The sequence below is a fragment of the Eurosta solidaginis genome, chromosome 4 (assembly GCF_040869045.1).
Source record: "Eurosta solidaginis isolate ZX-2024a chromosome 4, ASM4086904v1, whole genome shotgun sequence".
NCBI classification, from domain to species: domain Eukaryota; kingdom Metazoa; phylum Arthropoda; class Insecta; order Diptera; family Tephritidae; genus Eurosta; species Eurosta solidaginis.
The window spans coordinates 67933158-67948692 of record NC_090322.1 but is presented as its reverse complement, the minus strand read 5'-3'; the positions used below and the strand labels follow the sequence as shown (position 1 = coordinate 67948692).

Below are 15535 nucleotides of genomic sequence, written 5' to 3'. Positions count from 1 at the left end.
CAAAATGGCCCGAGGCTCCGAAATATGAGGTCCGATGCACAGTTTTTTTGCACAAAACATTTTTCTGCGTTGGCGGCCTTTGCCCGCGATTTGTAAAAATAACCCTGGGTGGATCCAACGCCTTTCTGCATTAGTGTGTACAAAAAATCTGGCAAAATACAACAACCACATGAAAATTTGAACCGAAATGATATGACAGAAATAAAATTTTTAATTTTTGTTTTCGGATTCTTAAATCGGAGGTCGAAACGTGTCTTTTGATACCAACTTTGAAAATGTTTGTTAAAAATTAGGTGGTGAACCGTCTTCTAAAACTTAACATTTTTTCAAAACAACTGCAAAATTGTATGAGACAACTGCTAGTAATCAGTTGTAAGATTTTGAAGTCTTTGACAACTACACCAACACAAGGTTGTAAACGGTAATGCCACAAAAAGTTGTTAGACTAGACAACTCAATCGACATTTTTTTTGACAGGTTGAGTTGTAATCCGTAATACCAAATTGCGAAATTTCAACCCAATAAGAGTTGAGTTGTAAGCGGTAATAGGGGCATATGAAAACACTTCACTCAAAAAAATATAACACTGCGGCAATATATTATATTGCTTTTTTTTTGTACAAAATGGCGTGGATAATAAAATATAAACGTTTTTCAATGTTTTTTACAAATTTTCTTCAATTTATTTTGTTCCAATGTTCACACATTCCGTACCAACAGCTGATTTCGAAAAATCATTTGCTCTTCCTCTTCTCTTTACGATTCCGTCGTAATGCAGAATACCAAACTTCGATTAAAGCGGAGCGTAGAACGGGAACGTAATCGAAATGCAGAATAGGGGTGAATATTATAAATTGTGTTAACGAAAAGGTGGAGTGAATATAGCTGAAAAAAGTTAGTCATGAATTTCTGGAAAACCTGAGTCGATTCACCATATCGAATTCCTTAAGAAACTTACTTACTTACTTAATTGGCGCTTAATCGTCTAAACGGTTATGGCCGTCCAACAAGGCGCGCCAGTCGCTCCTTCGCTCCGCCAACCGGCGCCAATTGGTCACACCAAGGGAGTTTAAATCGTTTTCCACCTGGTCCTTCCAACGGAGTGGGGGCCGCCCTCTACCTCTGCTTCCATAGGCGGGTTCCGATAGAAACACTTTCTTGGCTGGAGCATCATCTTTCATTCGCATAACATGGCCTAGCCAGCGCAGCCGCTGCGTTTTAATTCGCTGGACTATGTTGATGTCTGCGTATAGCTCGTACAGCTCATCATTAAATCTTCTTCGGTACTCGCCATCGCCAACGCGTAGAGGTCCATAAATCTTTCGAAGAACTTTTCTCTCGAACACTCCCAAAGCCGCTTCATCTGCTGTTGTCATGGTCCATGCTTCTGCCCCATATAGCAGGACGGGTACGATAAGTGACTTGTAGAGTATGATTTTCGTTCGCCGAGAGAGGACTTTACTTTTCAATTGCCTACCTAGTCCAAAGTAGCATTTATTGGCAAGATTGATTCTTCGCTGGATTTCAGTGGTGATGTTGTTGCTAGTGTTAATGCTGGTTCCCAAATAAACGAAGTCTTTTACTATTTCGAAATTATGGCTGCCAACAGTAGCGTGGTTGCCAAGGCGCATATGCGCTGACTCTTTGCTCGATGACAGCAGGTACTTCGTTTTGTCCTCATTCACCATCAAACCCATCTTTACCGCTTCTTTTTCCAGCTTGGAGTAAGCAGAACTAACAGCGCGGGTGTTTAGGCCGATGATATCAATGTCATCAGCATATGCCAGTAATTGCACGCTTTTATAGTATATTGTTCCAGTGCGGTTAAGTTCTGCAGCTAGTATAATTTTCTCCAGCATCAAATTAAAGAAATCGCACGATAGGGGGTCACCCTGTCTGAAACCTCGTTTAGTTTCGAACGGCTCGGAGAGGTCCTTCCCAATTCTGACTGAGCTGATGGTGTTGCTCAACGTCATTTTGCACAGCCGTATAAGTTTTGCGGGGAAACCAAATTCAGACATAGCGGCATATAGGCAGCTCCTTTTCGTGCTGTCGAAGGCGGCTTTAAAGTCGACGAAGAGGTGATGTGTGTCGATTCTCTTTTCACGGGTTTTTTCCAAGATTTGGCGCATTGTGAAAATCTGGTCGATGGTAGATTTACCAGGTCTGAAGCCGCACTGATAAGGTCCAATCAGCCGGTTCACGGTGGGCTTCAATCTTTCGCACAATACACTTGAAAGGACCTTATATGCGATATTAAGAAGGCTGATTCCACGATAGTTGGTGCATTTTGCAGTATCCCCCTTCTTGTGGACTGGGCAAAGAACACTTAGATTCCAACCGTCGGGCATGCTTTCGTCCGCCCATATTTTGCTAAGAAGCTGCTGCATGCGCCTTACCAACTCCTCGCCGCCGAACTTGAATAGCTCCGCAGGCAATCCATCAGCGCCCACGGCCTTGTTGTTTTTCAATCTGGTTATTGCTATTCTAACTTCGTCATAATCGGGCGGGGGGACATATATTCCATCATCATCGATTGCGGGATCGAGTTCTTCATCTCTGCGCGGTGAATTGCTGCCTCCATTTAGGAGAGCAGAGAAGTGTTCCCTCCATAATCTAAGCACTCTCTGGACATCAGTTACAAGGTCGCCGTTTTCATTCCTACAGGAGTTTGCCCCGGTCTTAAAACCTTCCGTCTGTCGCCGTATTTTTTGGTAGAATTTTCGGGCGTTATTTCTGGTGGCTAGCAGCTCAAGCTCCTCGCACTCACGCCTTTCTGCTTCTGCTTTTTTCTTCCTGAAAAGGCGTCTCGCTTCCCTTTTCAACTCACGATAGCGTTCACACACTCCTCTTGTCGCGCTCGCTTTTAACGTAGCCCTGTAGGCAGCGTCTTTTCTTTCGGTTGCAACGCGGCATTCTTCATCATACCAGTTGTTTTTTCGTGGCCGCCGGTAACCAATTTTTTCCTCGGCGGCAGTATGAAGTGCTTTGGAGATATGCTCCCACTGCTCCTGTATTCCTTCAGGATGAGTTGTGCCCTCAGAGAGCAGGTGTGATAGTCGAGTTGCGAAATCATTGGCAGTCTGTTGTGATTGAAGCTTTTCGACGTCTAGCTTTCCTTGTGTTTTTTGTTCCTTGTTTTTAGCCGCGTGGAGCGGGTGCGTATTTTGGCTGCAACGAGATAATGGTCCGAATCAATGTTAGGTCCTCGGATCGTTCGCACATCTAAAACACTGGAGGCATGCCGTCCGTCTATCACAACGTGATCGATCTGATTGCGAGTATTTCGATCAGGAGACAGCCATGTAGCTTGATGTATCTTTTTATGCATGAACCTCGTGCTTGATATGACCATGTTTCGAGCACCGGCAAAGTCAATCAGCCTCAGTCCGTTAGGAGAAGTTTCATTGTGTAGGCTGAACTTTCCGACTGTAGGGCCAAAAACACCTTCTTTGCCCACCCTGGCGTTAAAGTCGCCAAGCACGACTTTTATATCATGACGGGGGCAGCGCTCGTATGTGCGTTCTAATTGTTCATAAAAAGTGTCTTTCACCTCATCGTCTTTCTCCTCTGTCGGCGCATGGGCGCAGATGAATGATATATTAAAAAATTTTGCTTTTATTCGAATAGCGGCGAGACGCTCGTCCACAGGCGTGAACGACAGCACATGGCGACAAAGTCTCTCTCCCACCACGAATCCGACGCCGAAACTGCGCTTATTCGCATGGCCACTCCAATATATGTCACAATTTTTGATCTTCTCTCTTCCTTGCTTCGTCCAACGCATCCTTAAGAAAAGCAAAGGATAATATCTGGGTCTAAAACTTGTCGGCTTGTACTGTCTGATGCTCGTTGTTTACAAACTACCAGTTGGGTTAAAAGCGCCTAATTTAGTCTTAATACTACGTCGATTTTTCAGTATTGTAAAATCTTGATATGCAATTAAGTACTTCTATGGATAAAATACATATTATTGAATAATTTGTTTGTTATGTTTTGAGCAGGTTCTCAGCATCTTCGAAATAAAACCAGTGACTGGGACGATATTCGTTTTACATCTTTACGTATTGTTGCTGAATTGTGCGCTATTAATACCTACCAAAAGGATGCATTTTATCATATATCACGATATGTGTTCAACATTCGCCATGACTTGGATATTCTTCTGCCACTTATAAAAGTATGTGTGTGTACGTAATTTCTTTTACTTGATTAATTCGTTCAATTATGAATGTTTTAACAGATATTTTGTGCCCACAAAAGAAAAAATACGGATGAAGAGTGTCAAATAGGAGAATGGTTCATAGACAAATTAAAACTAATATTCAGATTATATTACATGGATCTTCAAATAATTGATAAACTAGTTGAAATGCTGCCAGGTATGTATATAAATGGTTAGGCAATTGAAGTGTCGCTATTGTAGCGATAAGGACACTCCCCGAAGGCCTTGGAGAGTGCTATCGATGTTGATGGTCCTTTGCCGGATGCAGATCCGGTACGTTCGGGTAACAGGCACCATAAAAGTACCAGCCCGACCATCTCGGGAACGTTTTGGTATGACCACATGAAACCTTCAAGGAGTTCGGGGTCGCAAGAGCCTCGGCTGTTAATGAAACAGGATTCGCCACGGGTAGGTGAGGTTGACAATTGGGTTGGAGAAGCTATATGCGCTGGCAACCCCTTGAGGAAGTTGCGCTATACAACTCCTTGAATCAATTTGGTATTTTTGTCGCCTCTTACGGCAAGCATACCTACCGCGGGTATATTTTAGGCCTCCTAACCCGCTGGGGGTACAATTGAAGTGTAACTTAACTTTTTTTTTGCCTTTTGAAGGGCTAAATTGCGTGAATGTATTATTTATTATAATTTTTGGAATTTAAATATAACATTAATTTCACATCGAGATTGCCGTTTGAATAAGTTGCAATTGAAGTGTAACTTATAAAACGGCTATCTCTGTGTGAAATTAATGTTATTTTTAAATTCCAAAACCTTGCGAAAAGAATTCATTCACTTTAGCAGTTTTGCCCTTCAAAAGGTTAAAAAATGAATTGCAAATTGCATGAATTGGGTCTTGTGGTATGCAGAATAAATATGTACTGGCACAATTTTGAAACCGTCACTTTGCTCTCTAAAATGGCTTATAGTTTATCGGTTTTGCAACTGACGAATTTTAAAGCCGCTGTGAGCGCGTTGCCGTTGAAATTGTTCAAAGGGTGAAAAACTTGACTTCTTGTTTAATACATTTTTTTTAATGTTTTCATGTTTTTGCACCATATAGCAGTACGGTACGATAACTGTCTTTTATAGCTTGATTTTCGTATGCCAAGATTTTATTAATTTTCAATTGCCAAGATTTTATTAATTTTCAATTGCCTACTCAGTCACATCAGCTGAATTTCTAAGGTGGTGTTGTTTCCCTAATTCTGGTTCGCAAATGAACAAAGTCCTCCAAGAAATTATGACCCCCAACGGTGACGTGGTTGCGAGTCACGGTGGTGGTTGTCAAGATGCAAATGCGCTGACTTTTTGCTTAATGACAGCAGTCAGTCTGTCTACAGTGGGCTTCAAAAGTTCGCGCAATACGCTTGACAGAACCTTATATGCGAATAGTTTGTGAAGTTTGCATGATCTCCTTTCTTGTGGATTGAACATAGAACACTTTAGATTGCAATCGTTATGCATCCACTCGTCCGAACATATTTTGCATAGAAGTTGATGCATGCTCTAAACAGCCTTCCCAATAGTGCGGCTGGTAACCCATTTGTAACAGAGCCTTAATAAATAATAAAAATATCACCCTGTTTCCAAATTGCTGCAACACCCGTTGTCTACTTTGAACGGACAACAGGTGTTGGGACAATTTGGAAACAGAGCAATTCGGCTGGCAGATTGATTATTAAAATTTGGACAACGAAGAAAAGGCACGTTACTAAGTGTGTGAAAAACTAAAATAATTAATTTAAAAGTAGAACTAAAATACAAACTAAGTATAGTGTACAAACTAAAAACATTTATAACACATCAAACTCAAAACGTACATGTTAAATAAACAAACGGAAACTAAAATAGTAAATAAGTGTTTGGTTTTTTTAAAATGGAGCGTGCGCGTAGTAGGGTGTGTGCGCGCAAGAACAATTAAGGATAATTTTTGCAGGAGTTCCGAAATGGAACTTTACACATTGGTACTTTGTTGTTTTCAATCTGAAGGTTGCCACTGCTATTTACACTTCAATTATATATTGTCGCCCTTTTTCTGGAACATAAATCTGCATTTTTTCGATTGTCAGTTAATGGGCTCACTGTGTTCAATGGCTAGAATGTATATATATATCATTAAAATACCGAATGGTATGCATTAATTTACAATCTAAAGAATGTAATGTAGAAAAGTCGTGATAAAAAAATTGTAGTGTCAAATTGCGTTACTGCTTTTAAGTCTGGCAACTCCCCCTCTAATAAATAAAAAGATGCAACACTCATATTAACACTTGGCATCACTTAAAATGTTAGAGTGGAATGACGCGGAGATTCAACCCCATTGGCTGAATCTCCCGTTACTAGCTATAGCATCATACGATTTTCCCGTTATGCATTTTTGCATACCGGCAAAGCTGCTTTTGAAGCGTCAGCAGTTTTTGAGGATAGAGCAGAGTTTGAAATGAGCCGGTGAACGCGTCACTTAAGCGCGCATTAAAGAAATAAGTGAAGGTAGAAATAAAATATTGAAAATAGTTTGAACTAAAAAGAAATTACAAGTAAAAGTGGTTTTTTTTATAATTGACTAAAGAAAGAAAAGAGTGTGTGTTTAACTAAAGAAACGATAACTAAAGAAATTTTAAATAAAACAAACTAAACCGAAAGAAATTAAAAATAGTTTTATTGCGTGTGTGTGTCGGTGCGCTGGGGGCTGCAAGCCCAAAGTTGAGTGGCATCAGCATGCCACTTTACAAAATATTTAAGTGTTATCACATTCATGTTTCTGGCAAGAGGACAACGATATGTTGCGACTGCTGAGTGGAATGTCAATATCTGCCGTTTCGAAAGTATGTACATACATATGGGCGATTCTCCGCGAGCTCTCAGTTTTACTAACCCAAAATTTTGGAAAAAAATTTTCGATTTTCAAATGTTTTCAATCATTTTTCTATGAGTTTTTATAGCTAAAAAACATTCCCAAAGTGGACGAGCTACAGCTATTAATTTCTGTTCTTGATACTGAAACCTGCCACGGTTGTGACATTTTGACAATAAATTGTTCATTAAAAAAAACTAGTATGACTCGCAAGATTTTCCTTAAAATTTTAAGGTTATTTCAGCAAACTTTAAAGAAAAATGGTACAATAGACGGTACTTAACTTAAAACTACAAAGATATAAGTGCCACGGTTGTTGCACGATTTTTTGATACGTACGGATATTAGTTATTTTAATTTAACATAGACATATGCGGGGACACTTCCTGATCAAAATTCACACTCACATGTCACAAACCAGTGTGCAATAAAGCAGTACTAACCTAACGATTTGAATAACATTTTTTAGTCAAAAACTCATGGATACTTTTCAAAATCAAATTACAAAGTGAAAACAGAAATTTATCATTAAAACAACATTTAATATTGCAGATTAAGTCAAGTATTTAATAATAATGACAGTTTATTACTCGTGCCATTAAAGATTAAAAAAGTTACCGCCTAAAATGTTATGAAAAATGTGGTTGTGGACATGCCACGGTTGTGACATTTGTAGGGTATTATGAACTATAGCTTCATAAAACTGATGACCAGTCAATAAAATTCAACATGAAACTTTAAAATAAACATAATTTTAACTCAATTACATAATTTAATTCATAGAAAATGCTTAATATATTTCAAATTTCGAAAAGACACAAAACTGTAAGCTCGCGGAGAATCACCCATATGTACCTTTACCCATGAAGAACACCTTACATTTCAGATGAGCTAAGGCGTTTGTAAAAATTCAGAGTTCCGAAATAGAATTTGGTATCGAGCGTTTTCCATATAATCCGGCCACAACCAGGTTTATCGGGACCATTGCCCTTAATCGGTTCAAATTTCCAATATCGCCACTTCAGTACGTCAATAGTTGACTTTGAACACACACGTCTTCTTGGCTTTGTTCCCAACGCGTAGGAAACGCAACGGAAGCGCCAAAGTGATACAAAAGGAATTCATTAACAAAAATATCTTCTTTTCATGACTAGTTCAGTCAGTTAATCGAAATCAATGCAAATTTTCTTTTGACTTGACATTCTTCTGCACGGCGAATTGGTTAAATTCGCTTTGCAATCATCTTTTATAGATTCGCCTTGAATTGAAAATAAAAAAGTACATTATTGATTTCCCAGTTTTTACATTTTTGCGAAATAAGCTTGTTCGAAAAAAAAAACACAAAGAAGCTTAAAAAAATTCTTGTATCTAACTTTAAAATGAATGTCTCGAAAAGTGTTAGATATGACTTCTGATGTGCTTTTGTTGTAACTGTCATTTGTATATTACGTTTAACAACTATTCTTGTTCTTCGTCTACTTCAATATCAAAGGATATATAAGCAAACGCAAAGTGATCTTCTGGAAAATACTTAATAAAAAGGAAAAAACGCATGCTATGTAGACTTTATTAAGAAATGATTTCAGCATCTCAAACACCTTTATTTATAAAAATTACAAAAGGTTTACAAATCTGTTTAAAATAACGTTTCCATAAAATATTTCAGTTAAAGAGATGTATAAACCTATTTTGCTTTTTTATGAATAGGGGAAAATACACAGGAAGATTGATTTAAAAAAAGAGCATTTTCATTAAAAGTTAAATATGAAAAATTACATTTTTCACACAGCGTTACTGAGAAATTTGATTTTAAGACAATATGAGATATGTTAGACCTTGGCATTATCTTTCAAAGAGATGGGACTAAAAAAAATCGTTTAGTATGCATACGTAGATCGTCTTAATGTATTGTAACGAATTTAATTATTATTTTATTTATTTAAGACATCTAGAAAATATACATTTTCATATGGACTAAGTAGAATAAAAACATTAAATTACAAATTAATTAACGATCCTATTTAATAACAATTTAAATTTAGTTTTTGGTAGAGAGAAATCAACATCATGTACACTTGACTACAAATTAAATTCTCTTAATGCTCTTAGAATAGGAGAATTAAAAGCATACATTGTTCTAACTCGATCAATAAAAAAGATGTCATTACTCCTCAAGCTTCGGGCTGGGATATGAAATGAAATGCATTCTAGCAAGGCAGAGGAATCAATAGTTCTACGAACTATGTCATAAACAAAAGAAAGTGACAGAATAATTCTTCTGGAGTATAACAATTTTAAGTTAATTAGCTGGCATCTAGCAGTGTACGAAGGTAACGGATCCATGAATCCAATCGACCGAAGAGCGAATCGAATAAAAGGTTGAAAGGTGTCCATCTTGGAAACCAAATATATGCCACACACACACACTTACGTTTTTCTTTTAGTTCAATAAATGTTTGTTTTTAGTGTTGTTAAGTTTAATTGTTTTATTTACAAAAACTTTGTTTACATGTTTTAGTTCTTAGTTTCTAGTTTATTCTTTAACTTTGATTTTAGTTTCTAGTCGCAATTTTTATCAATTTTATTCGCATGTCTCTAATTTGCCGGTTCTATATCAACTCTCAAAAACTGTATCCACGCTGCGTTGCCATTTTTCTATATAGCTGAATGCAATTGCCACTGCTGAGTGCAATTGGCATTGCTGTTCAGCAACAGCTGACGGCGATGCCACTTGCACGCAGGGGTGTGTTTTGTTGCGTAAAGGCGGGTAACGCAGTGCGGTTATACCATCCTTCCTTAGAAAAAGAAGAATCTGACAAGTTGATCAGATTTGTCATATTCTTCTTGTTCTCATGACTTTCAAATTGTTTTGGTTGAATGAATGTATGATATTAGGGTGTTCCTCCCCTTTTTTCTTATTCGCTCAATCAGAACAATTTTCCCTTTTACATATGAGATTTTGTTAACATTAATTCAATTACTTACATGTAATTTGTTTCCTAATTTCTATTGCACTAAATTAATGTATTATATATATTTATTACAAATAGTGCGTACATATTAATATTTGGTGTTATTTACATGCAAATTGAAATTTTTGTTTCGTATATTAATATAAATTTTAATTTGAGATTTCATGCTTCATTAACAGAGTAATGAAAATTTAAAATTAATTACAAGCTAGTTTGTAAATTTGTATGAGAAAAAAATTTTCAGTTTACCTTATTGATTCGGTTTTTGTGAACGGTTTTTTCCTTTTTATTTACCTCATCAAAAACCGTGACATTAACTCCATCAATTTTTGTAACTATATATGGTCCTTGGTAAATGCTTTCGTGTTTATTTCTAGGTTCTTTTTGTACTACTACCTTATCGTTTATATTAATTGCTAACGGACGCGCCCTCTTATCGTATAGATCCTTATTTTTAATTTTATGTATGTTAATTAAATCTTTTGCTATTTTATGTGTTTTTTGTAGTCCATATTTTACTTCTTTTGCATAATTTTGAACATTGTAAATTGGATCGATTTGTTCCTTTTGAACTTCATTTGGTAAGGTAACATTTCTACCGAATACTAATTCGTATGGAGTAAATACATTATCAAAAACTGTACTAGGAGTTGTATTATGCAAAAATGTAAAATATTTCAAATAAACGTCCCATTCGGGGAAGTTATCATTTAGAAAAGTTCGTAAATATTCATTAAACACCCGATGATTTCTTTCAATTGTACCTAGGGTTTCATGATGCTAAGCTGTAGAAAAATTATGTTCGATTTTTAGGAGTTTAGTTAATTCAGAGAAAATTTCATTTTTATATTCGGTTCCTAAATCGGTTTTAATTGATTTCATTATGCCATAAATGAGGATGAAGCCTTCCAAAATGGCTGTTGCAATTGTTTTTGCTCTCTTATCAGGGATTGATATTGTAACTAGGTATTTGCTTAAGTCGCACATAATGGTAACCGCGAACCTATTCCCATTATTCGACTCAGGCAAAGGTCCTATTGTATCTATAACTACGACATAGAATGGTTTACAGGGTGTTGGTGTAAGCACCAAATTTTCTTTGGTTTTTGGCTTGACTTTATTCAAAAGGCACTTTTTGCAATTTTTAACGTATGTGGCAATATCACGGGTCATACCTTTCCAATAATATTTTGTACGTATTTTTGCGTAAAGCTTTTTATTTCCGCAGTGACCTCCTGATATCGGGTCATTGTGGTAAATTTCCATTAGTTTAAGTTTTTTGTCGTTGTCCATAACTGTTTCGACAGGTTCTATTAATAGTATCTGTAAATTTTTTAAAACTGAATTCCCTGTACTTTTAAAATTTGAAATAGAAAAATATTTAAATAACTGATCATCTTTTTGCCATTCTGCTTGCTTAATACTGTGTTTACCAGCTTCTTTTTCAAGCTTCAAAAGTAATTCATCTAGTTGCATTATTTTGTTGGTATACACAATATTAAGTAACTCGAGTTTTTTATGTTTTAAATGCGCATATATTTTTAAATTGATTTTATCATTATCGTTGTCATGACATATTTGGGTTTTTATCATATGGATTTTCTTGGAAAAATTATATGAAAACTTGTCGAATTACAGGTTAATTTGACATTTTCTTCGTTTATGTCTTCAGCCGATTGTTGTAATTGTTCGTGACGTTTCGTCATAGACCTCCTCTGTACTGCTAAAATTTGATTATTGGAATTTTTAAGTTCTTGAATTGAAATTCGCGATAATGCGTCTGCACCTGTTAGATTTTCCTTTAATATATTCTATGGTAAAATTATATTCGGACAATTCCAAACGGATTCTGGAAAGTTTCGACGACGGATTTTTCATATTAAATAGATAAACTAGTGGACGATGATCTGATTTAACTTTGAAGTGAGTGCCATAAATATATGCACGAAATTGCTTTATTGCAAAATATATTGCCAAAAGTTCTAATTCTATTATTGCTTTATTTTGTTCTGATTTGCTAAAGGCTTTTGAAGCAAAACAAATTGGCAAGTCGTTACCGTTATGATTTTGACTCAGTATCGCACCACAACCTAACTTTGAAGCATCAACCGTAATTAAAAATTCTTTGGTGAAATCTGGATATTGTAATAGTTTTGGAGAATTCAGACTTTTTCTTAGTTTTTCGAAAGCTAACTCACATGCCGTATCCCAATTAAATTCAACCTTTTTTCTACTCAAACGATTCAATGGAGCTGCTAAAGAAGCGAAATTTGGAATGAATCTCCTATAATAATTTGCAAATGCCACGAATCGTCGGGCAGCGTCTTTATCGCGTGGCTTAGGATACTTTTTAATTGCTTCAATTTTTGAATCGTCTGGTAGCAACCCATTTGCTGAGCATTTATGCCCCAAGAAAGTTACTTCAGGTCGAAGAAAATTACATTTTTTTGGGTAAAGTCGCAAGTTGAACTTCCTACAGGTTTCGAAAACTTTTTTTAGATTATTGAGATGATGTGCTTCGCTACATCCAATTACTATTATATCGTCTACATACATAAAGGCTTGGTTGGGTGAAATACCAGAAAATGCAATTGACATCATTCTTGAAAATGAATTTGGAGCTACGTTTAGGCCAAATGGTAACACCTTCCATCGAAAAGCTCCGCGGTCAGTACTAAAAGATGTTATGTCTCTTGAATCTTTGTGAAGGGGAATTTGGTGAAAACACGAAAAAAGATCTAAAGTAGAAAAGAATTTCGCACGGCCAAGGTTATCCAAAATATCGTCTACACGTGCCAAAGGAAATTTATCGGCAATTAACTTTTTATTTACAGCCCTAAAGTCAACGCACATTCTATACGATTTTTGGCCATTTAGGTCTTTTTTCGGTACCAAAATCAAGGTACTGTTATAATTCGAACAACTATTTTCGTTCAGATCGTTTTCCAATAATTTATTAACCTGTTTATTTATTTCTTCGCGTTGAGAATACGGTAGGCGGTAATTTTTAATGTATACTGGCGTCGTATCGTTTAGTCTTAGTTTTTGTTCATAAAAATTGTTTATTGTCATTTTATCATTGTCTAGCGCAAAAATATCGGAATATTGTAAACATAAGTTAATAAGCTTATTTTGAACATAATTAGGTATTTGTTTTTCTAAAATGCTTTTAAGTTCTTTGATACGACTATCTTGCTTTACCGGGTTATTGATTTTATAAACGTGATAATTAGAAAGTTTTTCTGTTTGGATGTTTACGCTATTTGTGGTGTTTATTACTTTAATGATCGGATTACTAGTATCGACTATACATTTCGCTGTGAAAACACCGTCATAAATCTCTTGAGAATCCACGAAAAGTGGTTCTGAGTCTTTTTCCAAGGCGAAAATTCTATAAACTTCGCAACGAGGTGGTATAAGAAATGTATCGCTTTCCATTCCGTGAAGGATGGGAAGTGCGATCTTTTCATTGCCTATCCAGAAAGAAATGCAATTTGTTGCATAGCTGATATCGCATTTATTTGTTTTTAGGAAATCCTTACCAAGTATTCCACCTGATGGAATGTTGAAATCATTGTCTACGTGTGCAACGTATGTTTGATATAAAAATTTGAAAAATGTAAGTTAGTTGTAAAAGTACCTAATGTAGAAACTGTATCTGTAGTTACTCCAGTAATATTAATTGTATCATTGTTATTAATTGACAAATTTGTATTAATAGAAGAAATTTTAATTAACGAAATGTCGGCTTGTGTATCGACTAGAAATGTACAAAATTTGTTAGAACCAGTAATATTTATTTGTATAAAATCGGAATAATTTAGGTTAAGACAATAAACGTTTTTAGAAGAAAAATTGTGAGCTGAATCAGTTAGTAATTTGTCTCGTCCTCCCTCAGTGTTCGCTCGTGAGGGGCTTCCCTCTTTAAAGCCCGGACGCTTGCATTTCTACCTCTATTATTGGAAGTGTTAGAACCGTTATTATTGCTAGTACGACTATTGTTGCTATTATTATTATTGTTAGACTGATGCCGATTTCCGCCGCCGGAACGGAAATGTTGCCTTTGATTGCCGCGATTGAAGTTGTTGCCATAGTTACTGTTACTAAAAGATGGTCTATTTTGTCTATAATTGTTAAAGTTACGACTTTGATGTTGGAAGTTTCGACCTCGGTTATTACTTTGAAAATTTCTAAAATTGTTATTGTTCCGCGCCCTAAATGCTAAAACTTGGCGTTCTTTTATTTCATTTGATTGCTCTACAATCAGTTTAGCTACTACGTCCTTGGAATCAGAAAAATTGGTTGAAGCGAGGATTGATTTGACTAAACTGGTTTTTGCGTTCAATCGGCAAACGTTAACTGTTTGCTCGATGGCCATTTCGTGGGCTTTGGCGTGAGTAATCCCTTCGGTAATGAGCGAACGATCTAAAGCATCAGACAATTCCTAGACGCGTTTTGCAAAATCGGTGTAATTATTATTATTAACTTGCAAAGCTGCAATTTTTCCGACCACAACTTTGGAGTTGTCGGATTTTATACGGTTACGTAGTGCTATTTTTATATCATTAACTGAAAGTATTTGAGTTGGTATCGCTTCTCGAGCTTTACCATCGAGTTTGGATTTAATATATGAAATACAAATGCCAGTTAAATTTTCGTCGACAAATTGTTCGATTAACTCAATTTTATTAATGAAAGATTCGAGACCCAGGGGCTCGCCGCTATAATTTTCACGCATAATACCAGCACACATGCTGATAAACGTCCTTTTTTCTTCAGGAGTCGCCATATTTGTATCGGAATTAGGAGGACTTGAAATATTTGTTTCGGGCAATTCCTCAAATCCGTGAAATTCTCCGGACAAAGAAAGTCTAACAACAAGGTTTTTGATTGTACTGGGCGAATATGTGGTTGAGCCTTCGGAAACTGGGCTTTTAAAATCAAGATTTTCGGAATTAAAATTTTTGGAAATGGAATCTGAATTTTTGGAATTTTCGGAATCTGAGTCTTGTTCTGAAATTCTGGGAACTACTTTTTGGTTTCTAAGGAACATATGTAGTAGGAAGCTAAGGAGAAATAGTTAAACTGATTAAAGTCGAATTTGTAGAAATTGCTTACGAAAATTTAACAGAAATTGAAATTGAATTGAATGTTGAAAGAATTATCCGGCAATTAATGAAAGGCTGAATTTTTAATGATAAATTGAATGTATCTTGAAGTAATTTAATTTGATTTCAATGGAAAGTATTTTATTTTGGTATAAGGACTTGGCTGTTGATAACGGACGCACCGCTTTATTAAAAATATCTCAATGTGTTTGCGTTATTACGGACGCAACGTTTTTATTAAAATTGTATGGCTTTATTTTTATAGATACGGGCGCACCGCATTTTTTCAAATTTGTAATACGAATATCCTCGGACGCACCGGGATTAAAAAAAAAATTTCATTGGTTGTTTACAGGACCACCGTTTACGCAAAAAAA

The 15535-nt window shown here is 36.1% G+C and overlaps 2 protein-coding genes across 11 annotated transcripts in view; one reads left to right on the top strand and one right to left on the bottom strand.

The window, feature by feature from the left end:
- LOC137249931 (uncharacterized) overlaps positions 1 to 15535 on the bottom strand; it is a 281596-nt gene that overhangs the window by 161435 nt on the left and 104626 nt on the right. The window lies entirely within an intron of this gene.
- Positions 1 to 15535, top strand: part of tefu (Serine/threonine-protein kinase tefu) — a 261095-nt gene that overhangs the window by 156255 nt on the left and 89305 nt on the right. For all 10 annotated transcript variants that reach the window (XR_010952623.1, XR_010952624.1, XM_067782012.1 and 7 more), the window contains 2 exons: positions 4005 to 4180; positions 4244 to 4382. Coding sequence is in view for 8 of the 10 variants with exons in the window: in XM_067782012.1 (XP_067638113.1) it covers positions 4005 to 4180; positions 4244 to 4382 (315 nt within the window). In the remaining 2 variants the exon portion in view is untranslated. The remainder of the gene's footprint in view (positions 1 to 4004; positions 4181 to 4243; positions 4383 to 15535) is intronic.